This window comes from Medicago truncatula, chromosome 7 (genome assembly GCF_003473485.1).
Source record: "Medicago truncatula cultivar Jemalong A17 chromosome 7, MtrunA17r5.0-ANR, whole genome shotgun sequence".
NCBI lineage: Eukaryota > Viridiplantae > Streptophyta > Magnoliopsida > Fabales > Fabaceae > Medicago > Medicago truncatula.
Window position 1 is genome coordinate 9621517 of NC_053048.1, and position 27779 is coordinate 9649295.

Here is a 27779-nt window from a genome sequence, read left to right on the forward strand (position 1 = left end):
GATTGAGTAACGAATTCATTTATATGGTTTAGTGAATGTTTTATGTTGATTAGTATTTTTAAAATTGAGGCATTAATACAAAATTTGATTATAAATTTTATTCTACAATATAAACTACATGTATTCAAATATTATTGAAAAGGTGAATTTGCTGTTATGTTGAAGAAAAAAGCCACGTCCCTTTGTACTGTTTGTAAGCCTAAATTAGTTTGCCTTCTGCATAATCTCTGGAATCATAATCATAATCAGAATACTACACAAATGTAACTCAAGGCAAAAAAAATTACATTACATACTACACAAATTACATTCAATAAACAACAAAATTTTAACCTAAAATAGCTTTCAATCTTAAAGCAAGCAATGAGAATCATTTAAACATTTATCATACTACCACAAATTCAAATTTCAAATTCTCCATCCACAGATGATATGTTTTAATAATCTTTTAGTTAATTAGTAACTATGTAAATTTTTAAATCAGTTCATACAAGAATCATTGACTCATTACAGAACAAAATTCATACTTACCAGCTTGTATACATTTTTTCTTTTATTGGTTCTGATTTTCAAATAGTAATATTCGTTGTGTAACAGATATATTACACCATACTAAGTAACTTGGTTAGGTATATAATTGATTGTACTCATTAGCAAAAAACAGCTAATTAACCCAATGAAACTTCATTCAAGGTTGTACTCAAGTATAGTTAGATAAACAAGATTTGCTAACTCAAACCTGTTTTGACTCATTTTAGAAAAAGTAACAAAGCAACAATATTTTCAAAAGATTGAGTATGTAATCCATTAACTTGGTTATTGCCAACACATAAGTTTACAATTGTTTAGTGTAAGTACAAACTCTCAACAAAGAAACATGGACATGAAACTCTTTTATTCACTAACAAAGTTACAACAATTTTTGTAGAAAGATACAAGAATTCTTTTGTCACATCTATCAAGAAACAAGACTTCTTGTGCCTACACAACTAGCCTTCAGCTATACAAAGCTAACAGTGTTTAATGCAAGCTGTTGAAGGCAGATTCAAACTTTCAATAGCTTTGAGTATTCATCACTCAGCCTCTGATGTGATTTTGATCACAAAATAATCTCTTATTTTCAGTGTGGTCACTGGAACTCGATAAGTCAGGCTTGGCCACACCTACTAAGGCAAGCAATTCCTTCTTCTAGATAATCTTCCCTGTTAATCCAAAACTCTGGTGCATCCTGTGTTTTAACCACCAAAGACAGACTTTCTTGGATAATGCTTAATTTCAAACTAGGAAAGACCCAAATTATTTATATACTCTAAAGTGAATAATGTGGTTTAGAGAGTAATTACATGCATATATGAATAATGTGGTTTAGAGAGTAATTACATGCATATATGTAATAAACTATTAAGTAGCTAAAATCTAAACCAATAACTTTTTTTTAACAACGGTTTTAGTCTTGCGCATTAGATGAGTCAAATCCAATAACATCTATAGCTACTAAAATATAAGGTATGCATAGCAAAGCATTTAACTCAAACCTTCATTATTCCTGCAAGGACAGCACCTCCAAGGTACACCATGTGTTTCCTACGTGGTGGATCCTCAATTCTCAATCGTAATTTCTGATCACCAATAACAAAAGGAAGGGTAAGCTTATTTGAGATTTTCCCTCATTCCCTCAACGACTATAAAACAGGACTTAAAACAATTATACAATATACAGTAAGGGCACTTGATAAGTTGTTTTCAATAAATGCTAAAATATAGAAAGAAAAATAATATTGTCAATAATAGACATAGGATACTACCAAAACTGACTTCAGTCAGTTTTGTGGCAGTTATGTTTTATATTAATTAATTATGTTTGCCAATTGTGTGTGTGTTCTTAGTAAGAATAAATAAGAGAGTTATTGGTGATTATTTGGGTGAGAGAGAAGCAAGTTCTGAAAGACTTGGTAGGAAACCTTGTCCTGTTTGTCATGTTCAGTTTCTATTATTTTCGTCGGTAATAGTGTTACTGTTTATCCAGTTTACTTTCTATTGTGTTCAGTCTGTAATAAATAGTGTTACTGTTTGTAATCATTCTCTGTTTGAGACAGTTTCTCCAGAGAATTCAGTAATAAACTTGTTTATATTCTGTAAATTCTTTCAATCGATACCAGTTCTATCAGATACACATTCAGAAAAAAGAGGGAAAAGAACAATGGTTACCTTCAATCCATCTTTGTTGCCCTTCAAAACAACATCCAGATAACGATCATGTATTTCTTTTTCCAATCTGAAAATGGGGGGCAGAGAAAGAAAACAGACTTGCCAACTTTATTTTGGAAACACACAGAAAACCCAAAGGATTTTAGAAGAGCCAGACACCATGTCCAATAGATAAAAATATATTAAAAAAATTTACAATACCAATGAAACATTGTTTATTTTCTAATCATACCCTTTGCTATTTATTACTCTCTTCTTCCTATTCTTTTAATTTCTTTTTCCCATACAAATAATGAAGGATAATTTTGTAAAATAACACAATTTCCCTTTTCCATACAAAATTACTACATTCCTTAATATGTGTGAAATTGCCAAAGTGACTTATAATTTGGGACGGATGTAGCATATGCTTAGGTAGTTAACCTTGCTTGCAATATGTATAGAAAAACTTATCATTTAGCTGAGATGAAAGGAAATCTACGGTCATTAGTTTTCAAATAACCAACATATAATAGAGTTCCAGAAGGCACTTTTGGCCAAAGAAAAATATGGAGGTACAGTGAGCATGTTATGTACCGGACAATAGGTGATCACAAATATGTAGCATTAACTATCACTTTGAGTTTAAAAGACATGCACTATCAGTGTAACCAATTCTACACTAACAATAATGAGTCCGTTGTTTTGCCCCATCATCCCACTCTTGTACATGTATTTTGAAATGGACAGTATAAAGTGGCAAAGTAGTGAAGTGAGTTCTTATTGGATGTCAGTGTAAAACTAATTTACACAGACAATGCATGCCTTTTAACTCGTTAGTATATAGAATTAAAATATCATAACCATGGATTTAGCTGAAAATTAAACTAATGAATGAGGTCAGAGTCGTGCAATACATGTTCGGTGAACACATATATTGATGATATTAAAAAACTAAGGAACACAAAAAATTAAGGGCAATTAGAGCTAATGTAAAGGAGAAATAAACAATTACCGGCTTGGTAATCCAGGATACATGGTGCTCCCTCCACTTAAAACTATGTGTTGATAAAGCTGCAAGACAAAAGATCAGAAAATAATGTCGAATAAGTTGTATGACATTTTGGTGTTAATCACAAGTGTAAGTTCTTCAATTTAAGGACTGCTATAATGATACTCATTTAGAAAGACGGCAGATGAAAATGTAATTATTCACGAACCATTACAAATATCTAAAAGCAGGTGGGGTCATTATTATATAAATAAAACAACACAACTTGAGGATTTATTTGGTCGAGTAGGTGAAAAAGGATAAACTGAGGCAGCATGAAAATAGTTTTCAAGAAAATTATGGTCCAGAGTGAAATACCATGTCTTGAGATAATGAGATTAAAGTATATAGATTTAAAATGGAGCATCATACCATCATCCGGTTGTCAATATCCATTTCTTGAATGCAGCGAAATACCATGTCAGCCATTCCATCACCTTCGACATCTATAAGTTCCTGCAAGAAGGGGGAAAACGCCAAGCAATCATAAGCCAGAAAATTATACATACTATATTTTTTCTACAATAACAATGGCACCCCATAAAAAATAAAATTAAAAAGTTTAGTTTGAAAAAAGTTCACCATAATCATTCAATAATTTAATCATTCTGATAGGGTTTGAAAAACTGATTTAGAGAAAACAGGAGAGAAATGGACACCAAGTACCTACCGGGGTGAAAAGAGCCTCAGGGGCCTGGAACCTTTCGGTGCCTACTTTAATGACCCTTCCATCTGGAAGCTGATTCAGAGAATGCAAATCAGTAAGTGATATCATCAACATAAAAAGTATATGATTGACAGCCACCTTGTGACATACATGAACCCTATGGAAGTGACCATTCAAAAAAAAATCTATGGAAAACCCAAAAAAGTATATGATTGACAGCCACCTTGTGACATACATGAACCCTATCAAATATTACAGGGTCTGAACCCAAAAAAAAAAAAAAAAAAAAAAAAAAAAAACACTTTTATTGTAGGGACAAAAATATAACAATTGGAACCAATTGTAATATATTTCAAAAATTGGAGGATGTAACACAACTTTTGAAAGTTTAGAGACTAAAATCAGCAGTTACCTTAAGTTAGGGAACTAAAAAAATAACTCACCATAACAATAAATAATAATAAAAATACTAAGCATACAACATATTACAGACATGCATTAAGGCACAAAAACAATGAATTCGTTACAGAAAAGCTTTGAGAAGCATATGAAAAGAAACTCGCTAGGCAAATATTAACATATTAACTTGAGCCACCAGAATTTCCAACTAAAATCAATAATCATTTACGCAGAACTGGTCATGTAGAGTTATGGAAATTCAGGATATCAACTTACAGTATAGTTCTTAACAAGGATTGTGGTCTCAAGCCCCAACTGATATTCCCTCTTGTAATCATAGCTGCAGGAAAATAGATGAGCTATTGAGAACACATTATAGACCACACAAAACCAATATTTGAATTGAGATTTGTTTCCAACCTTATATAGCACAGCTTCTCTTTGATTTCCCTTACAGTCTCAAAATCAGAATTCTTATTCACTGCATATCTTGAGGAAAGAAAATTGTGTTCCGGTTAGAGTTGAAGCATAAAAAGGGTCAGCTTTACATAATACTGATATTACAACTGAAACGAAAAGAAAATAGCCCTCACCCCCTCCTAGAAAGCAAATCAACAAGATAGGAAGTTATATGTCGGCCAGCTACATTCATTCGTTTCGTCAGATGAGGGAATGAATAGCCATCAACAACCGGAACCTGGATCAAAGTTCAAAACTTTCATTAATAACATTTTCCGATTGAATGCTTTAAATAATAATTTGTCATAATACTAAACTTGTTAACCACATGTCGCTTCCTTAAACCATGGATCTATATAATGTTTGCGCACCAAGATTATATTTGGTTAACAGATTATCAGTCAGTATACTATATTCATAAATTGTGCTTCAACAAATAGAAATGATAAATCACAACATTTCACCATTTCAAATTTGGTTCAACCAAAAGCAATGCAGGAAAGTAATACTTTTCTTTTAAAGAATTGATTTAAATTATCTACAAAACTATCAGAGTTGCATATCTCCAAACTTCATGGAGCCGTTAAGGATATGTTATGATATGATACAGAGACACATGCATACATTCATCTACAATGACATTATAAATTGTATATTAAATATTAATGATTAAAAAATAAGCAATCCATAAAAATGAAGTTATGAGCAATGCTAAACAAACTGATGACAATTTTCATGCACTGAACTGAAAGAACTAACTGCAATAACATCCACAGAGTTGTGTGAGTAAGTAATTATCCAAGAAAAAGGTCTTCTCTGTGTGAGTAAACTAACAACAAACTCTTGTTTTTCTAGGCCTCCACATGGTGCTTCCCCCTTTGTGATTGTAGTATGAATACTTTCTATGTACCAGATGACAGTGTAATCATGACACCCTACAGGTTAAGAAAAACAACTCATCCATATCCAACTTGGGATCCGTCCAAAGTTACATCCAACTCATCTAGGAACGGTTTGCAACAGGTTTTAATCCATCCAACTCATCCATAACCAACTTTGCAATAGAATTTCTCAGCACATATAGTATTTCTGTGTCGGTCAGTATTTCTTAAGATTAACATACAATATCATTTAGAATATTTATGAAATTGTCAAATGTTTGATTTAGTTACTTAACTCATCAAATCCACCAATTGTTATGAGCAACCAAAAGGACATAAGCTTGTAGAGCATGACAACATAGTTATATAAAAATATAAGAGATAGGACCCAGCAATAACCATTGCAGTGACCAGAATTATAATTAAGAAGCATAGACGTTAATTAATTACCACATGAGTGACACCATCGCCTGAGTCTATAACTAATCCAGTCAGCAAACCTGAGACAACCAAAGAAATGTTATGAATGCACAAAGAATGCATACTGATAAAGGAAAAATAAGTTTCCCAAGAGACCTAATAATAAAGGAAGCGCGAATTAGCCCTATTTCAAAGCCTTGCAAATTAGGATATATAACATTGCTGCATATGGTTTATAAAACAAAATCATAATGCATTATAAAATATCAAAGGTTTGTAAATACGTTATAATTAGAGTTTGTAGTTTCCAAGAATGAGTAATAGCAATTATGAGGTGTAAACTAATTAGGATGAGGTGAATAAACAACAAAACATCAACCTTCACTCATCTCTATAAGCACCTTGAGCATATAATGTTAGAACAGCTTGGATTTGGATAAACACTCCAGCAAAGTTGTACTTCTCAAACATTGTCTCCACCTGCCAGGTCAAATCACATAAACAATTACTATGCAAAAAACAAATTAGCAAAAGGTAACAAGATTGGCCCACAAACCATTTTTTCGCGATTCTTTGAGGGATTAAGAGGCGGATCAGTGAGTAGAATCTTACAGTCTTGTGGGTTAATCTGTCAAGAAAAATCGTGTACCAGAGTTAGCTACGAAATCAAATATTCACAGTTGAAAGAGCAATGAGAAAGAAGCACCAGAAGGTTACTTTTAATTCGTTGTAAAATGCATGATCCCACACATGACACATGTCATCCCAGTTTTGGACGATTCCATTGTTCACAGGATAAGATATATCAAGCTGATGCCGCAGGTCTGCACATCCTTCGCCAACAACAATATCCTAAATAGAACATAATTTAAATAGTAAATAAATAATAAATCTCACAGAGACCCGAGCAACATCTTAAAAACGGGTAATTAAGTGTATATGTAATTGTTTATGATGTCTAGGCTTAAGGCCTAATTCAACAATGCAAAACTGACTAGTAAGACAAAAACAACCTAAGCAAAGCATTATAAACACTACCTAGGACATATCTATAGGCGATATTTTCAACACACTCCCTTAAGTTTAGAAATGGACATTTGAATTCTAAAGTGTGGATTACTGTGGGTGGAATAATGGGGATACGTTCTGATACGGAAGTGCATTTATCTGCAGGCCCAAATGTGAGGCCGACTGTGTGGAGGGTCTATTAGAGGAAGAATAAGAGAGAAAATGGAAAAGCTGAGCTGGAAACTTGTGTAACAGAATTGTCAAGCGCATGAGCATGAGGTGCTGGTAGTTCCGAATACATGGGAGCAGTAGGGAGTAAGAAGGGTATCGAAAGAATGAGTTACATTTTATATTGGACAGAGAGAATCACTCTGTAAGGAGCATTGCTCTTGGCAGTTTAGGGATACTTATTTTTAACTGAGTTCATCATTTCAATCAATAAAATACAATCAATTCCCTTCAAATACTTTCCCATTGTTCATTTCCACTTGTAGATTTCTATTACATTCTCACGCCCACAAATCGACATTTGGAGCATGGAAAATTGCAGGCAGTGTTTTCGATGGCGGATAATGGAATAAACGAAAGGCCAAAAGTTCGCCACATAAGCAAGCAGTTGGCCTGTGGTGGGCATTCCTGCGCAAACTATCCATGGCAGTTTTCAAAAATTCCACCACGCCATTCCGCCATGCTGCCATTTAACAATACTGTGTGCAAGTGGAAAATTCTTGGCCTAATAAAAGATATGAATTAGACTCTAATATCATCTTAGAATTTGAAATTAGGATTTAACTAAACCCCAAAAACCGACATTTGAAATGTGGACAAATGCACGTAGAATAACATAGTGCAATGAAACTGCCAGCAAAGGCAAGTCGATTAGAGAATGGTGGATCGATAGCTGAAGGAAATCGACAGCAAGGCAATTACAAGGAATCAAAATTAGGCTAGAGGAAGTCATGAAAATTAGGAGGTGAGAGGTGGGCAAAGGCAAAGCTAAACTCATGGCTGAGAGATTGTTTGAATTGAGAGGGGAATGTGAAACCAAGGAATGGATGATTTATGAAGTGAATTCACTCCTTTTCTATCCCAATTCTCTCTCTGTGATTCTTCTTCTCACTCTTTAACATTGTCATTGATGGTATAAGTTACTCTTCCTCCTACTTCACACCCTACGAGTTTTTTTTATTTAGAATCAGCAAAATTTATTCACGTCGAGAGTGTACAAGATGCACAACAAACTCGCGGACAGAAAAACAATAATACAAGGTCACCGACATACCGGAAAACCCCAAAAACACAGCACCAATATCAGCCCAAAAAACCTAGTCTTGCTAAAACAAATGACAGCAGCCGAAAACATGCTGCATCCCAACAAAGCTTATGCTGTTATATCCATTACTGACAGCAACCTAACCGCAGGCACCGCATACCACAGCCTCAGCCTCGAAAACACAGCGCCCCTAACGCAGCAGACATGCTTTTGGATTCCAGTGCCACTCATAGAACAACCACGCCGGCCCTTGCAACCGACTTAAACACCATCTCCACGACAGAACCTTTACATCCTTCATTACCTCCTCCACTTCACCAATCGAGTTGTTGAAAATTATGTCGTTTCGGGCCCTCCAAATACTCCACACCCCCGCATGTCAAATCATCCTCAAACCTTTCCGGATATTTTTGTTGGTCGAAACTCTATCCCAACAATCCCAAAGAAAGAATAAATTAGGTGGAGTCGCATAATGAAAACCCAGCCATCTCTTAACTTCATCCCACACTTTCATCGCAAAAGAACAATGTAGGAACAAATGGCTGGCCGACTCTAGCACCCCATCACACAGTGTAAAGAGCTCTCCGGTGGTAAAACTTGCCTATGTGCGAGGTTCGCTTTTGTTGGGATCCTATTATGAATAAAAATAAATCTTTTTTATTTTATTGTCATTCTATTGTTATTCAATAAAAATAATAATCTTCTTCTATACAGAGATCTTGGACCAACAACAAATCTGGAATAAGCTCTTATATCATCTTACAGTTTAGGCTTAGGGCCTGTTTGGATAAACAGCTTATTTGCAGCTTATAGCGCAAACATTTATCATGATAATCGCTTATGTATAAGCTTGCATAAGCTACTTTTATAGAAAAAAATAAAATGATGTTAAATTCTTTTTTATATGCTATAAGTTGTTTTAATAAGCAACATATGAGAACTTGGGAAAATTGTCATAAGTTGTTTTCATAAATTTTCCCAAACAACAACAACAACGAAGCCTTATCCCACTAAGTGGGGTCAGCTACATGGATCAAATTACGCCATAATGTTGTATCATAAACCATATTTGGATCCAACTCATTAACCTCTAAATTTTTCCTAAAAGTTTCTCTTATAGTTTTCCTAGGTCTTCCTCAACCTCTTCTGATCTACTCTTGTAACTACAGTATCTACAGTCTCCTTCGTAAATTCTCCCAAACAGTCTCAGAAAACTTATATCAGTAGATAAGCTCAAATAAGTCAATCCAAATAGTGTCTAACTCATCCCACAAAAATGGTTTATAACCACTACCTCTAATCAATGTGTGACTCTCAACAACTAGGAATGGAAAATCACTAATAACTAAGAACATTGAAATTCATAATAATAATAATAACAACCACATTTGATCTCATAGATCAAACAAGTTACATACATATCATAATTGAAAAAACTTAGTAATCATGTTTTGCATACCTTTAGCTCTTGCTCGGTAAGCGATTCTTCGTATCGGAGCATTGGCCTCCCCACCACACAAGGAAAAACAGAAGTCGGGAAATTCTCACCAGCAAAACCACACTTCACATACTGAAATTTTAAATAGAAACACAAAATAAATGATGAATTAAATAAATAAAACAATTACATTATAAGTAGAAGAAACATAAAGTGTTAAATAATGAAATGTATAAAGTTTGATGCTAATTTGAGATCGGTAATTTATTGGATCCATTGAAATGTAGTTTGATTTTGAAATGAATGAAGAGATTGAAGAGAGAGAGAGAGAGAGAGGTACTCCGGTTCCGTTGTCGCAAACGACGACGTTTTTGCTGTCCATGATGAGGTGCGATCGGTAGAATTGGGTTTCAGTTTGAGTTCGCGCGGAGATGTGAGCAGCAAGCACGGTTGGGGGGTGGGTGGGGACTCTTTGTTAGAATGTCTAGTCAGTGGAAGTTGATTAAACGACTTCACTACTTTGTCGTTTCATTTCTTAATACTGCAAAAACTTTTTTTTTTTTTTTTGAAGGTTTAATACTGCAAAAACATGAAACAGTAATGGTCTGTTTGGTAGGTATGAAATAGGCAAGAGAGAATAAGGAGAGAAGAATGATTTTTCTCTCATTTGGTGCAAAAGAGAAATTAGGGAGAGAGATAAAAGTACTATGGGTCCCACCTATTTTTTCTACTTCGTTCATGTGCGAAGAAAGAGGGAAGAGAAGCAATTTTTGGATGTTACTCTCACTATGCCCTTGTCTCCTGCCTAGTTTTTTTATCAGATTCAAACTTAATTGTTCTAATCCAATGGTGAGTCTGTGTAGATATCCTTCCTTGAGCCTTCTTGATATTGGGCAAACAATATTCTCTTTTCTCTTTGCAGCATTGAGACGGTTTTCCCCTTGTAAACTTATCAGCACATTTTCGTGTCGTGGTTTCACCATTTCTCAAATAGTCATCCACACTATCAGCAGATGTTTCATCTGCCAACATACAAATAACATCAGTGCATTTTTTTATGGGTGAAATATTTGATCTACCCGGTGCGTCAACCCTCAGCTGAAAATACTCATCATGTTGATCAAGAGTTTCAACTATGTGAAGGAAAACATGTTTACGCATTCGGTACCTTCGACGAAATTGCTCATCCGTGTAAACTAGAGCTTCTAAAAAATAATCATTGAATAACTGTTCATGTCCTTCTTCATGATTTCTATGTTTCTTCTTTGGCGTCTGGACCTACTTGAGCTCACAAACTCTTCTTGTGTATTACTTTCAAAGTAAATCCTCACAAGGTCTTCATCCATGTTGTCATTCATATAATCCATGAATATTTTTGCAACATGGGATGGATTGGAAGGATCCATATGAAGAGAAGTTTGATATTGAATGTGAATAAAGAGAGAAGTTGAAAATGTTTTTTTTAAGGGAATGAAATTGGAAACGATTGTGAAGTTTGTTATATATGTTATAACATGTATAGGGATATGAATAACTGCTAGTTTGAATAACGGCTATTTTGAGTAACGGTTAGTTTGTAACTGCTAGTTTGACTAAAATTGAGTTTGAATAACAGCTAGTTCAACTAAAATTCATGATTTTAAATAGTGTAATAGGGTTTATATACAATACACGTCTCAAATACTATAATATGGTTTATACTTTAATTGGTTGCAATATTTCATTTTATTTCGTTCCTGCGTATACTATAATTAGTCTTACACATTGACTGCAATATGCTGCTCATATTTCTTGAAGCTTTTTTTATATTTCATATACTAAAACTATAAAAATATAAATTAATAAAACATAAATAATAATTAAGTACAACATACATAGAAATTGCTAATCATATACTAAAAATTATAATATCCCTCTAATCGATTAAGTCTAACATAAATAATAATATCAATTAAGTTCATATTTATGTCTAATCATGCCACACAAAAATTCATAATCTTGTAATTACCTTGTATTCCTATTTGATACATCCTTTTAGAGTATTGTTAAATCATGATCTTCATCATTTCCCTATCATTCTCAGTCTTGTGTAGCTCTACATCAACCATTTTCATCTCTCTCTCAACTTTTTCACTCTCAGTACGTGCAAAATCACGCGCAAACCTTGACATTAATTCAAATTTTTTGTTCAAGTCATTTTTCAAAGCATCAAATTTAGGAATAGATATATGCACAATCTTTTCATTTTCCTTCCTTTTGGCTGATTTTTGACCAATTTCACGTGATGGTGGATTGTATTCGCTTGTTGGTGTCTGTGGGTTAGAAGATGACAAATATGTACTTGGGTTCATCTTTTAGTAATCTCTATGCATTCTCAAATGTGAACAAATACTACTAAAAACATAATAACAATATACTCACTTTGTTCCAAATGGAAAACTAAGTTCTTTTATGTTTTTGGGAGCCAAATAATCCAACCTTGAATATCCCCAAACTTGCAGGAGAAAATTACAGCCAGCTAAGCATACAAATTTAGGGTTTGTTGCTTCACACATTCCCCGATAAAGATAGGCCAAAACGACTAATCCCCATCTATATTGTTTTGTATCATTAAAATCAACTACCATGGCCAACCAACAATTATGTACATTATTCCAGATAAATTTGAAAATAAAAAACCATTGATTAGCCATAGAATATACCGCCTAGTAACTTGTATTTTTATTTTATCCAACACATCGGCAATGAGGTCTTTATTGAGATTTTGTGCTAAATGTGACATTGATATAGCATGTTTACCCTCTTTTTTATTTCGCAATGGAATTTTAATCCCAAAAAATCATCATACAGTGGCCTCTCAATTGATTTTACACCTGTAACGACATATCCACTAACATTTAGACCAAGTAACATGAATACATCTTCCAAGGTGATGGTGCATTCACCCGTTGGAAAATGAAACGTGTGTGTTTCGGGTCTCCATCTTTCAACTAGAGCATTTAGGATATGTCTATCCATTTTGTACTCTTTTATGTTGCTAACATGGAGAAAACCTGCTTGGTCTAAGAGTCTGTTTGGCCTGCCTTTTCTTGACTTCCCTTCTACTTTAAAGAAGAAGTAGGGGCAAACAACATTTGGGAGAAGCTCTTCCTAAAACAAGTAAATTATTTTCAAAGAAGAAAAATTTAATTATAGGAGCTTCAATTAAAGGAATTGAAAGGAACTTTGTATCAACTTATGCGCTTCATTTACATGTGCTTCCATCTTCGAACCCTGGTAAAGACAATTTTGTATTATTATTTTACTAATAATTCCCTACATATGTATTACTCACATATCACCCAGTTTATTCAATTTTTTTTGCGGGATAGTTTTGTACTTGCAAAAAGCACAATAAGAGATTCTAGGGTTAAGAATCGTAAACTAGGGTTTAGACTGATTATCCGATCCTTGAGAATGATCTCAAGAGTGGTATTTATAGCATGCTGTGGGCTTGGGCTCTTGTTGCTTGGTTTCCAAGCAACATGGGTATTTAGGTACTTTGGGTGGTTTCTAGAAGCTGAAGAAGGCGGCATCCTTCAGGAGGACGCGCCTAAGCCCAAGGAGCCTTCTGGAGGGTCTTTGGGCCCGTCCGGAGGGCGTTTGAGTCCTTCTAGAGGGCTTCTAAGCCTTGAGGAATATTATGACGGTCCAAGTTTACTTCAATTTATCTATTATTCAAGCAAATTTTATTTTATATATCAGTTCATTTCCCTAATGTTATAAAATCAATATCGTTATACTTTTTTTACAAAAAGAAAACTAGAATTCCTAAAAAATATTCTCTCATTATAATCAACTCAGCATTCCAACAATATAAACATATTTTCATCTTTTTTCATTCTTTTTTTCTTTGATTTTTCATTATAAGGATTTTTCAATGAAATCTAGATTTATAGGTTTGTGTGATGAAGATATGAGTTTGCTTATGATTTTTTTTTTTTAGTTTTAATCTTTTTAATAAAGGAAGGATCGTGATGTTGATATTTTATAACATAAATGATTAAATAAAAAAATTAAGGGACAAAAATGTTAACTGAAATTAAATTAAAAGATAAATTGTATAATTTTGTCAAATAGATACTACCAATCAACTTTAACTTAATTTATAAAGTTTTTTTAGCAACTTTAGTTTTAAAGTAGCTTCTAGACTTTCAAAAAACTGGGCCAAACACACCCTAAAATTAGTAGACTGGTTCTTTGTGTTTTTGTAGATGAGAAGTTGAAATGTTTGTTGCTTTCATCCTAATAAAAATAAATAAAGAGATACTCCCTCTATTTTTTATCTTTTGATGTTTTAGCTCTTGGTACAAATCTTAAGAAGTAATTAAAGTACATAAATATTTGTATGTTTTGGACTAAAATGTCCTTATTATAATTAAATTCACATGTGATAAATCAAAGGTCACAACTCCTTTAATAATTTTATGGTGTCTTTTTCAACAAGGGTAAATTTGAAAAAAAAATATTACATATACTAAAACATTAAATATTTTGGAATATAGTTGAAGTTCTAAAACATCAAAATAACAAAAACGGAGGGAGCATATAAGAAAAAGGTTAAAATAAACATAATAAAAAAAATATTACATAATTATTAACCGAATATAAAACTGAATTTAATAAGCAACATAATATCAAAAACGAAATTTAAAAAAAATAAGAGAATAGAAAAAATTATTAAAACAATAAAAAACAAAATAAAAGAGATTTAAAAATATAATTTTACCCATTATCTAAGGTGTTGTGGCCTAGACCTATGATTATCTCCTAACCATAAATAATTCATTGTTTAAGAAATAATTGAGAAGACGGGTAATATGAGAATATTGAGTGTAAAAATAAGAGTTTGAGAGCGGTAACTTAAGTGAATATTGTGAGTAAAAAAGTGGTATTTATGCATAAATTTTCAGGTGAAAGGTTGATAGATAAATTAATATGTCGATTGTGAGTTTAATGTTACGAGTTATTAAATTGAGTTATTAGAGTTTGAAATTGTAGTGTGTTTTTTAGAGTTATTAGAGTTTGATACTGTAGTGTGATATTACTATTAGAGTGTGAAGAATTGTTATTTCGAACAGTGTAATTATGTTGAATTTGGAGATAGGAAAATGTTACATGAACACCCTTTATTCCTATATCCTATTGTACACCCATGCATTAGAGATATTTTGGTAAGTTCATCTCACAACCACATTTTATCTTCTATTTGTGTGGGGTTTAAGTTGCCGCATGTCAGAATTTTGTGTGGATGTAAAAGGTGTATTGTCACATGGGGTGGTATATATATCATCCCTCTTGAAGATATTAGAAACTCACTTGTCATGAATTAGGATGTAGTACACGGAATATGTGACACTGTTGAAAGTATCAATAGTAGATCAAATAAGAAAAACAACCTTCTACACCCTGCAAGTAAGTTTTGTAGGGGCCCATAAATAGAAGAAAAAAAAACAAATTTCAGGCTTGTTGTGCTATACCCACAAGTGAAAACAACTGGGAAATATACCACTCAAGCGAGGTTAGCGGGGAACAATGGAAAAGATAAAAAGTAGGGTAGTTTTGCAATATTTTTTCATGTATTGTAAATATAGAATTCTTTTTTCAATATAAGTCAAACAAAAAACATTTGCAGCTGAAATTGTGTCGATCTTGCAGCTACCGCTTTTTTTATAGCGACAACATCTTTGTAGCATCCAACAAACTTTTGAACAGAGGGATTAATCTTTTTGTGCCATCAACCTTTTAGCTTCATTGGTTTCCTATCTTGAAAATTCTTGTCGTGATGGTTATTATAAGCTTCATCAATTCTCTTCCAAAAACTGTCCTTTTTGATCATTTTTAACATTCGGATCCTTTGAAATATTGAGTCATAATTGAATGGGAAGTCCATCCTCCTTTCGTTGAAATCTTACTTTCGAATTATTCACAATCGATATAGTTTCAATTTCTTTATTAAGGTTAATAGTTTCAAAGCCACCTTGAGTGCAAACATGTGGTATTTCAAGCTCTTGATCTTTTAATTGCACACCACCACTACCCATTTGAATCACATGAGGCATATTGAGATTATTTGATTTAGAAGAAAATTCTTGATGGGATAAGGTGATGTATGATATGGGTAATTTCAAAGTCTTGATTATTTTGTGTATTTAGGACATTGGATGCATTTTCAAAGGATGAGACATTTTGTTGACTTGAGATACATGGAGAATTGCTAAATTTTGCATTAAATTGACCAAAAATCACGATGATTGGGGTTTATTTGCAAATAAAATGTATAGAAGAAAAAATTAAAAAGAGGTGAAATGTGAATGGAAAAATTAAGTAGTGAAAACTAACTTTTATAACAAAGAAACAAATGAAAAGGGAGTTAAAAAATGTTGAATAGTCCAACAGTCCTCTTCTTAGATATGCAACAATAACAGTTTTTTTGACATATATGTGCAACACTAACAATTACAATGTTGATTTATTGTTTAGTTAATTTATTTCAAAAAGTGTTTGAGAAAGAGAAAAAATGAATCTAAAACACGCTAGCTGAGTTTGACATTGTCTTTGAAAAATATAAATATGGTTTCTTGAGTTTGTTACATTTGAAAGTAACAAATATCTATATTTATACTTAAAATTTTTAAATATCTATATCTATATTTATAAATTTTATCTACATAAATTTTTTTTTATATAAAATATCGTTTGTAGTTTACACGTAAAATTTCTATAAAATATCGTTGATAATCTACGACAATTAACGCAATAAAATATTGAGAATACTTATTTACATGGCCATAGATACAAATCAAACAATTATCCACTAAAAATATAAAGAAATGTAATTATTGATAGGAAATAAACACAATAAAAGTATGAGAGAAAGTTAAAAAAATTATTACAAAATGATTGTACAAATATCATTTTTCTGCTATAAAAATCGCCGAACTATTAACCGCGCGTAAGAAAGCTGGTATTTTGATGAACTGGGCCGAGCAACTTTAGCTTCAAAAGCCCAAACCCGACCCATGATTCAAAAGCCCACATTTTCATAACCCTTTTAAGTTCACCTCACAAACACCATTAGGGTTTCTCCATTGCACATTCTCTTCTTCTTCCGCCTCTTTCATCAAACAACATCAACAATGGTAACCCTAATCTCTCTCTCTCTCTCTGAACATAGATCTTCATAAATTTAGCTTATAGCTTATTCTAAAACGCGATTATGTTAATTCTTACAGGCACCAAAGCGCGGTGGAAAAGCACCAGTTGCAGCAGCGAAGAAGAATACCGCATTGAAAGTGGTGAACCCACTTTTTGAGAAGAGGCCTAAGCAATTTGGGATCGGTGGTGCTTTGCCACCAAAGAGAGATTTGACAAGGTTTGTGAAATGGCCGAAAAATGTTCAGATTCAAAGGAAGAAGAGGATCCTTAAGCAGAGGTTGAAGGTTCCACCTGCTCTTAACCAGTTCACTAAGACGCTTGATAAAAATCTTGGTAATTATTGTTAACTAGCTCATTTGAGTATAAAATGGTTATTGTGATTTTAGATTTGGTGTTTATATGAAATGTTTGAATGGGTTGTTATCAAAATTTGTGTTTAATTGACATATTGAAGTTTAATTTTTTTGTTATTGTTGATTAATTAGTTTTAGTTTGGCGTTTTTGTGAAATGTTTCAATGTTTGATCAATAAAATCACATATTTTACTTAAATATTTTGTTGTTGTTGTTGTTTTTTATTAATTGATTTGTTATTTTTTAAATAAGGTTGCGTTGTCCGGTGTTTTGGTATTGTATGATTTTTTGTTTGTAACTTGTACGTAAATTTTGATTTTGATTATATTTAGCTGCAATTTGTTTTATTTTTTTTATTGTACTGAGTGCTTAGTAATGGTACATGATATTTGTAATGGGAGAAGTATGAGAAATGTTAATTTTAACTGATATGGGCTTTCTGAAATTGAAATCATGATTAAATTTTGTTTTAATTGTGTGTTAATTTGAAATAATTTAATGGGTGGTTGTTAAAATTTGGGTATAATAATCAACATTTTGATGTTTCATAAGATACGGTTGAAGTTTCAAGTTTCATTGTTGTGGTTATTTTAAGACAGTGTTCAAGTTTCATTTTGTTGTTGCTTTATAATACAAGGTTGTGCTTTCAGACTGTTTGATATTGTATTTGACTATTGATTGTGTTTTGCTCCAATTTGTATATTTTATCAATTGCTTGGAAATAGAATGTGATAGTTTGGTGTAATGGGAGGAAGATTGAAAGATGTTAGTTTAAATTGTTTTTGAACATACTGGTACGCGTGATTTGTTGTATGTTACATGATGCGATGACTATCTTGTTTGTGATCTCTGTTACATGATTTAATGACTATCTTTTTTGTGATTTCTGTTACATGATCCAATGACTATCTTGTTTGTGATTTCTGTTGCATGATGCAATGCCTATCTTGTTTGTGCTGTCTGTTACAATTGTTTTATTGTTGAAATCATGATTATTGTTTGTGGATTATAATTGCGTGTAGTTTGTGCTCATTGATTTGATATAATGTCTTATGCAGCAACAAACCTTTTCAAGATGCTCCTCAAGTACAGGCCTGAGGACAAAGCTGAAAAGAAGGAGCGTCTTTTGAAAAGGGCCCAAGCCGAATCTGAGGGCAAAACAGTTGAGACAAAGAAGCCTATTAATGTGAAATATGGTCTCAACCATGTTACCTATCTTATTGAGCAGGTATTGCGCCTTTCGTTTATATGAATAAGTATCTGTACTCATTCTCGTAAGTTTTCTTACTAACAGTTACTTGTGGCTTTTTCAGAACAAGGCTCAACTTGTTGTGATTGCTCACGACGTCGACCCAATTGAACTTGTTGTCTGGCTTCCAGCTTTGTGCAGGAAGATGGAAATTCCCTACTGCATTGTCAAGGGCAAAGCACGTCTGGGAACAGTAAGTATCTTTAAATAGTTCCATTGAAATTTCACCTGTGAATTTATAATTTGTGACTAATTTAGTCGATGTGTATTTTGCAGATTGTTCACAAGAAAACTGCTTCCGTTTTGTGCTTGACAACCGTCAAGAACGAAGACAAAATGGAATTTAGCAGAATCCTAGAAGCCATCAAGGTAGTTCAAACTTGAGATTTGATTGTTCATTTTTTATTTACATACTCTGATAGTTCAATAAAATTAACTTTTTCTGTTTGATTTTTACCTTCTATTTTTTCAGGCCAATTTCAATGACAAGTTTGAGGAAAACAGGAAGAAGTGGGGTGGTGGTATTATGGGTTCCAAATCTCAAGCAAAAACAAAGGCCAAAGAAAGACTCATTGCCAAGGAAGCTGCTCAAAGAATGACCTAGAATTTCTATTTGCTTTGGTTATTTTTAGAACTTTGAGGTTGTTATTGTCCTATATTTTTGGTGGAGGTTTTAAACAAGTAAAATGTGCGATTTTCCTTTCATTCTGTTAGCTTGTAATTCACAATCAATGGTTTCAATACCTGCACTTTTGCTGATTTATTTCAGTAGTTGTTTTAGACTTAAAAATCGAATATGTTTCCGTTATGAAGTACTCTTTCATCTTTCTTATTTACTGATTTAGTTATTTTTATACATGTTTGTTTTAACATTTTCAATTAACCTTCATTTGCTTACTTGGTATAAAACTGTTCCTTGTTTTACTTCAATCATGTTTCTGATTTTTATCAAATTCTATGAGGTTATCGTCTGTGAATATTCATAGTTGTCATCAACACGAAAGTTGTCTTCACTGAATATGCGAGTCACTATGAAATTCATTATCTTTGTCACCTCTAAGCAGCTTATCCACCCGTTCCTTATTGTACAAGGAGTCATGAGTTTTTGAAAGCCATCATAAGCACCATAGAGTCAGTTTCAAGCCGAACGTTTTGCTAATTTCTCTGCTTTGTAATTTGAATAGCCAGTATTACACCATGTGTTTCTGCTATAAAAGCTAATCAGCAACCTCATTATGACCAAAAATCCAATATTTAAGCCATGCAAGTTCTTGAAGATGCCAAATCATTTCTTTGATGATTTGAGACATGGGAGAATGTATGTTTATCTTTAGTGACTTTAGAAGAACAAATTATGTCCTATTTACAGCAGTAGTTTTGTTGTTTTGTTTTCAGAAAGATCAGTTTTTGAGATTATGAGATTGATACTAATTTCCACACTCAATGACCGATAGTGAACCAGTACCGTGAGGGAAAGGCGAAAAGAACCCTATTTAGGGAGTGCAATAGAGAACCTGAGATCCGATGCGAACAATCAGTTGAACTTCTTGTTTAGTTTTGTTGTTTTGTTTTCAGAAAGAGCAGTGTTTGAGATTATGAGGTTGGTTAAGCAAGTAATGACTACTTTTACATTGAGAGTCAGAATGGTAGTAGCTGCGCATATCACCACACCATTAGGCTGTCTATAATATAAATCATGTCCATAAAATTTGACATTAGTCGAAAATCGTTTGATCTGTCAATAACCTACATCAAAATTAACTTGTTCATTAAAAGGGGTGAGGTTTAATTTGGGAAAGCCTACTTGCTTCCCATCATGGGAAAGGTTTTTTTAACGGTTAGATCTAGCGAAGAACATACTTTAATTATAGACTCTCAACACAGTATTTTTTCTATACTATTCTCCACCACCACTATTCACTTTCTCTCTCACGCATATGCATATGGGAAGAAAAAAAGCTCAATTTTTCTAGTTAATCCAAATCTCTGTTTTAACCCATTCATATTGATTCATTCCTCTCCCTTCAACATCAAAATATATTCTTCTCAAATATTCTCTTTTCCCAATTTCACTTGCAAAACCACTTCTATCCCAAACTCATATGTTCCCAATCCAATACCCTACAATCTGGAAAAATGGGTAAAATCATAAGTGTTCAGAATCTAACCTTAAACAATTCTATTGAACATGTAGTGCAATATTTGATTAGAATTTACATCATCATGTGTTAAAAACTTAAAAATATTTCATGTTTAACTCCATTGATTTGTGGAGAATAAATAACTGTAACTTTTGCTTGTGAATTGGCCCCTTTTTTATTTTGGCAATTCACAATTTCTCTAAAAAATCTCATTTCTCAGTACCAAAATTCTCTAAAACCCCAAAAAGTCAAGAACACACAGATTGCTTAAGCTTCCGTAAAAATAGTTTGAAGCTTATTAAATTTAAGAAAATGGGTTGAAGATAGATGATGATATTTAAGAAATGAGTTAAATCTGATTTGATTTTGGGACATGGGTTAAACCCCAAGATTGTATGCTCTATTGCTCTGTAAATTTTGGATTTGAGAAGACAATAAAATTGTTTTTTTCTTTTTTGGGCATGTGAATATGATGAACTTGCAGAAAAAATATAGTGTTGTCTATCTACCATAAAACTATGCTCATGGTATGATCTAAGGGTTAAAAAGCAATTTTCCTATGGTGGGAAACAACTAGTCTTTCCCAAATTAAACTTCACCTATTAAAAGTTCATAAGACATTAGTTTTGATCTATTTCGTTAACATGTCAAATGATTTCTGATTAATGTAAAGTTTTATAAACATGATCTATATATTATTAGAGGTGTCATATATTAAAGTTTGGCATTGTGGTATCAATTGATCTTGTCACTAATAATATATTAGGAAATGCAATAAATGTATGTAGTAAAGTTTGGCATTTCCCATCCTTTCTCAAATTGTTACAGTAAATGTATGTAGTAGAATTCTCTCTGCGAGTTTGGAGAGGAAGGGAGGAGAGGGGCTTAGAAAAAATGAAAGAGCAAGTAAAAGAAATAAATGATATTGTGAGAGGAGGACTTTAGAAATTCATTTTTTTTCGTAAAACAATGCAAATTGTATGACTATAGTATAGAAACACCGTATAAAAATACATCCAAAATAAGTGTTAATCCAATCGAACGATAAAAGAAAAAATTAATCATACCAAGATTATCCCTCATTCCATAAGATATGACTTCAATAGTCATAGTTGGAAATAGCCCCATCCACTTTTTGTACAAAATCAATCATTAAATTTGCTTAATTAAGTTAATTAAATTGAATTTGTGAATTCAAATCTTAAAAACCAGTATAAAAGAATAAGAAGTTCTTACAGGATCAATAAACATTTCAACCAAAGTAAAGGCATTCATGATAACATCACCAGAATTTCTAGAAGCTTCGATGCGAATATTCGGATTCTTTAACTGATTATTAGTCCTAGAGACCATTGTTTCATAGGTTTCAAGGTTAAGAGTATCTCTTCCATCAAAACAGAGGCTCATTAGCAAAACCAGCTCTTCAATTGTATTTATAGCAATGTAGGGATGGTAATGGGTACCCAATGGGTAGGGTACTATTGTATCCATCCCCATACCCACGTTTGTAAAAAATGCCCGTACCTGTGCCCGTACCCTCGTGGGCAACAACTTTAGTATCATTCCCCATACCCTATGGGCACTTAAGTGTCCATACCCGCACTTTAGCAATGAAAAGATAATAAAAATCACCACACTTGAAATAAAACTATGATCCAATTTTTTTTAAATCAACTTACGAAATAATATGAATCGTAATATTTAACCAAATAAAAAATCATCCAAATTATTCCTGGAAAGAAAAAAAAAAAAAAGATACCTTACATCAATTATACGTTAAAAAGTTGTAGTTGCATGTTAAAATCATAATAAATCGTTACTAAAGTTTTTATTATTCTGTTTTAGGTTTAAGGTTAGGCTTAAATAGTTAAATTTATTAATTAATTGTACACCAAAAATAAATAAATTATTTATAATATTATATAAATACATTTATGCGGGTTGCGGGGCTGGGTAGTACAGTGCCCATATCCGTGCCCATACCCATATAAATTTGCGGGTAATTATCCATACCCAAGCCCGAACCCATAAAAGCGGGGTTTTACCCTACCCATAGCGGATATTTTTTGCAGGTGCCCTTAGGGTCTGGGTCCAATTGCCATCCTTATAGCAATGTCAAACATGAGTGATTTTTCCATATCAGAGAGACCAGCAGGTTGGTAAGAAACATTTGGCAATGTTGATGAACTTCTTGGTAGAAGATCATTAAAAAAATTTTTAGAAAGAGTTTGCCGCTCATTTAAATCCCACAAAATTCGAGGAATTAGTTTGCGCGTGTGGAGGATACTGCTAATTTGAACCCACAGGGTTTGAGATACTACAGTGTAAATATTTTTATTCCAAACACACTTCGTTTAGTTACTATACTTTTTTGTTTTGATAAATTAACCTCCCCACGTTGTTTAATCAAAATCTGCGCATAAATATTTTGTTCCACCTCGCTTTTATTTTATAAATAAAAATTATATATCTGGCCACTTCTTAATATATTAACATGCCAGTGTAACTTTTTTAAAAAGCACATAAAAAATAATTAAGTTGAATAAAAAATAACAAGGAAAAAGAACTAAATCCTTAAATCCAAATCATAACTCATCCAAATTAAAATAACTTACATGATAAAATAAAAGCATTATGGTAGGTGGGCAAAAAGAAACAAAAACCAAACCGAATCGTGAATCAAACCGAACTGAATTGAAATTAACAAAACTATTTAATTGGTTTGTGAACTAAACCAATAATTTAATAACGGTTAATGAACCATAATCGAACCGAAGTATTTTGAATCGAACCAAACTATCAACAAAACACGAATTTCATATTCTAGATATCGCCACAGTGCGCTCTTGCCGTCTCGTCACAATAAAATTTTCCTTTGGTTTTTCTGGTTTCGTCCCAAGTAACTGCTGGTTGAAGGTATGATATTGATCTTCCACTGAATCTAGCTGCAATGCTAGACACTCTAACAAGCTACAAAAATTCAAAAATCACCATTTTAGTTTATCAAATAATAGAGTTCATAAATCCAAAATTCAAAATATTTGGTCTGCATTACTAGCGTTCACACTATAAAATAATCTTCAGTTGAGATCTCTGGAACAACATTACAACTACAATTTCAACCGCATCAATCACATTTTCTTATATTTCAGCACGATATAAAGTTTCATATCGTAACCACAATTTTATTCTTTTTTGGTAAATAGCTTAGTGACTAGAGTTCACACATTTTAAATATAAAGAAATGCGGTGTTCGAGATTCGAACCCCGACCTCTGCATGTAATATACAATATCTTTTCCAATTGAGATAAACACACGAGATAATTTGAAACAAAGTTTATGTTTTTTTTAATCGTATCAAACCAGTTCGTAATCTTTGAAGTTTAGTCGTTACAAACAACATTATGTTGAATTTACGTAATATTAGAAGATTTTGTTTTTGTTTGTTGATAAGGTCAGAGCATAATAACATCAAGAAAAAGAATATGTGATTTCTCAACTATACTATAATCTTGTGTCAAGTGCTCATATATATTAGGCTAAATTGCATTTTTGGTCTCTTAATATTTAGGTAGTATCGCTTTCAGGGGCGTTTTTAGGGCCCAACTAGCCTGGGCACACGCCCGGGCTCAACCGATACTTTCTTTGTATCACTACAAGAAATTTTCAACAAATTTGACTTGTAGTGACAGCCAAAATCCGTCACTTTGGGGCAAATTTTCGTAGTTAAATCTATCTGTCATTGCCAAATGGCTGTCACTACATGTTTTCCACATTTACCTATGGAAAAAATGTAGGTAATTTTAAGGAGACCATTTTAAAATGCATTATGGACCTCTACCTGCGGTTTAACTGTCACTAAAACTTATCATTGATTTTTTTTTCTTCTATATTTTATATTCTACTATAAATTCTAAAGATAAACTAGTTACAAACCCGTGCTTCGCACGGGTTGAATAACATATCTTGTAAAAAAATTGTTCCAAAGGAAAAATGAGCAAATTAATGAATATTGCACAAACTCGAATATTCTAAATAAATCACTTTTACTATATTTTTAAAAAACTTTGTTATAAAGGAGAAATGAGCAAATTAAGGGAAATAACTGCATCTTTCTAAGAAATTGTTGTCGTTCATAAATGTGAAAATCAAGCAAGCATATTGCACAAATCTCATTTTGTTCAAGAGATTAGGAAAACAACATTATAATTAACATGATACTAATTAAAACCAATGAAGGAACCAACAATGTGCATATTAACATTACATAATAGTTAGATTTATAAAAGAGACTGCAAGTGTTCATAGACTAACCAAAAAGGAATTTTTCCCAATATTTACATCAGAAAAAATGAAAAGAACAAATGACATCCCAAAGTCAAGATAGTTTACGATTACAGTCCAAAGCGATACGCCAAAATAGTAGAAGTTCAAATAGTTCTGCAACAAAGATCTACTTTGGAACAACTCGAACGTGCAAGTTCTTCGATGACTTTTCGAGATCAAAGATGAGCTTACCACCTTCTTCCATCACACGTTCTCTACTGAAATTGAATCACTGCCCACCCAAATATTTTTCATAGCTTGCTCTTTCGGTGGTAATGAGGCGACACTTATACTTTCTCTGTGTCTGGTCATCAATGAGAGTGATTGTTTTACGCTTTTCTTTCAAAATTGCTCTTGACACCTCGTTTGGGAAATGCTAAATAGGGAAATAACTGCAATATTAGTCTAATGCATATTAACATGGATAAGATGTATGTGAATATAGTTACATATAATTTATAAAATGAAGGTAGCATAACTGATTTTAAGCTAAAGAAAATGTACCATGACTTCTAATTTATCTTCCTATTAGCTTCCTATAAAGTCTAGATAAATGCATGCATGTGGATTATATGTACCCCGTTGGCCAATTAACATTGTTGAAACAAACGGAAATTAAGCATCGCTCCCGCATATGCATCTATAGCTAGCACCATTTGACATTGATGTCTTCGAACATTTGATGCAACTCTCATAATACTATCCAAACTGGTTATGATTGAATTTAGTTATTTTCCAAATAGTGATGCAGTATGTTTCCTAACACAAATTATGCATATGAAATAAAGAATAATGCAATATGTATTTTTATATTGTGCATAAAAAAATTCAAAGCATGTTTGTGCACAAAAAAAGCAAACCTTGACTAAGTTTATAAATTCAATAATTGGCCTAACTTGAGACAGATTGGAAAAATCGTTGTACGAAATACGTTGAGATGAAGCCGAACTTTGACTTAAGTTCTGACTGAAACTTTGACTATGAGCTTGAGAAGTGTTAAGGTCACGACAACAATTCAAGAAACATGGTCAAACAACAATCAAATCAGATTGTGAAATAATAAGTTACTCTAACACTGTATTTTGAAATCATAATGCAAACTTATCAAGTCTTAAACTTTTCAACAACTGGATGATCTAGGTTGATGACCAGCCTCGAACCTGACCAATTGTTACATATATTTGGGTTGTCATTGACTACAAAATGAAGCAAAGAACTCAATGTATATAGATGGTAAATGATAAAGCTACGAAGTATTTTTTCCACAGTGTTACATCAACCATATTCCCACTGCATAAGTAAATACATCTTTCAGGTCATTATCAAACTTATATAAAATTATATCATCTGATTCTGAAAAATTATAAAATAATACCTTTTATCTTTCAAAACAATGTTCGTACACGGTTTCTTTCTAGTCCCAATTGGCGGTGTCTTGACAATTTCATGAAGAAGTCCGATGATTTCTTAAAAAAAAAAAATACATCTATAAGAACAATATAATCGGAGAAAACACAGAAATAAATTAAAGCACATGACTATACCATATAAAACGTCAGTTTTAAATTTTCCATCTTGAATTTTCCTAAATGACTTAAAGCGAAATTCATGAGTAAGAACGTTAGTTAACTTATCATACTTCTGCATCTTTGTACCAAAACTAAAAACAACCTTAAAGAGATTAAATGCAATGTCATTATCAAACACATGACAATTATACAAAGTATAAGTCTTGTCTTCCTCGATCAAAGCCTTTCAATGCTCCAATTCTCTATATCGAGTTATTACATGAACTCGATCACCCTAAATCCGAGAAAGAAACCAAAAAATATAAATAAATCAAAATGTACACTAATAAGTAACATTGATAAATCATAAAAGAAATTAGAACAAATTTTAACTAACTCATCTATCCTTTGCATCACAAATAATGAGCTTCATATGTTGATTGTCATTACTACCAGTCACAATCCAAGAATCCAGCACTCCAAATCCTATTTTCCAAATGTCCAAATCATTTTTGAGATCATTAATGTAGTCATAATCGCTTGACATTGAAAGTCATATATAGAAATACAATAATACATCATTTAATTTGGCTTAATTGATATTGTATTTGGCTTAACTTCTCCTAAAAAATATAGAGAAGTTGAAAAAAAAAACCCGGGTCAATCGATATCTTAATCTCCCACAACTGAAATTGGGAGAAAAAAATTGGAAAATAGTTAAAAATAAAAAATTGGAAAATAGTTAAAAAAAAATTAAAATATGAAAATTGGAAAATAGTTAAAAAAAAATCGGTGAGGTAGCACTCAACCAAGCAACACTAAAAAAAATTATATGCATTAGCGTAACAAAAAAACAGACAAATGGACATAAAATATTACTCTAAACGTTAAATGTGTGTGTGTGGATTCGCAAGGTTGAAGAAAGAAAATAAAAATATTTGGTATCATTAAATAACAGTGTGAATAAAAATATTTGTGAGGTTGAGATGATTAAACGATATTGAAATTAAATATATAAGTGATAAAAAGATAATAAAATTCCTTTTAAAAAAAGATAATAAAATTAAATGGAACCTCCTTAAAAAATTAGATGGAACGGTTCACAATATTAATTAATAAAATTAAGTTAAATGGAAGAAAAAATATATTGAAATATAATATTAAAAATAAAAGAAAAGGTTTCCAACGTGAGTTGAAAAGAGGTTTGTGAAATAAATTGTC

General features: G+C 32.4%; 2 protein-coding genes across 2 annotated transcripts; one reads left to right on the forward strand and one right to left on the reverse strand.

The window, feature by feature from the left end:
* Positions 1-791: 791 nt before the first annotated feature.
* LOC25497745 (actin-related protein 2) lies at positions 792-10291 on the reverse strand. Its single transcript, XM_013592458.3, has 15 exons — positions 10124-10291; positions 9805-9915; positions 6782-6916; positions 6621-6692; positions 6466-6544; positions 6095-6144; positions 4898-5001; positions 4725-4793; positions 4581-4644; positions 3909-3977; positions 3611-3694; positions 3203-3261; positions 2209-2275; positions 1536-1619; positions 792-1228 (listed from the first exon to the last, which is right to left on the reverse strand). The coding sequence occupies exons 1-15, from the start codon at positions 10163-10165 to the stop codon at positions 1148-1150; spliced, it is 1170 nt and encodes a 389-aa protein (XP_013447912.1). The 5' UTR covers positions 10166-10291; the 3' UTR covers positions 792-1147.
* Positions 10292-16817: 6526 nt separating this feature from the next.
* On the forward strand, positions 16818-19418 carry LOC25497747 (60S ribosomal protein L7a-2). The gene is made up of 6 exons (XM_013592462.3): positions 16818-16964; positions 17058-17313; positions 18392-18561; positions 18647-18775; positions 18859-18951; positions 19055-19418. The coding sequence occupies exons 1-6, from the start codon at positions 16962-16964 to the stop codon at positions 19184-19186; spliced, it is 783 nt and encodes a 260-aa protein (XP_013447916.1). The 5' UTR covers positions 16818-16961; the 3' UTR covers positions 19187-19418.
* The last annotated feature ends 8361 nt before the right edge of the window (positions 19419-27779 follow it).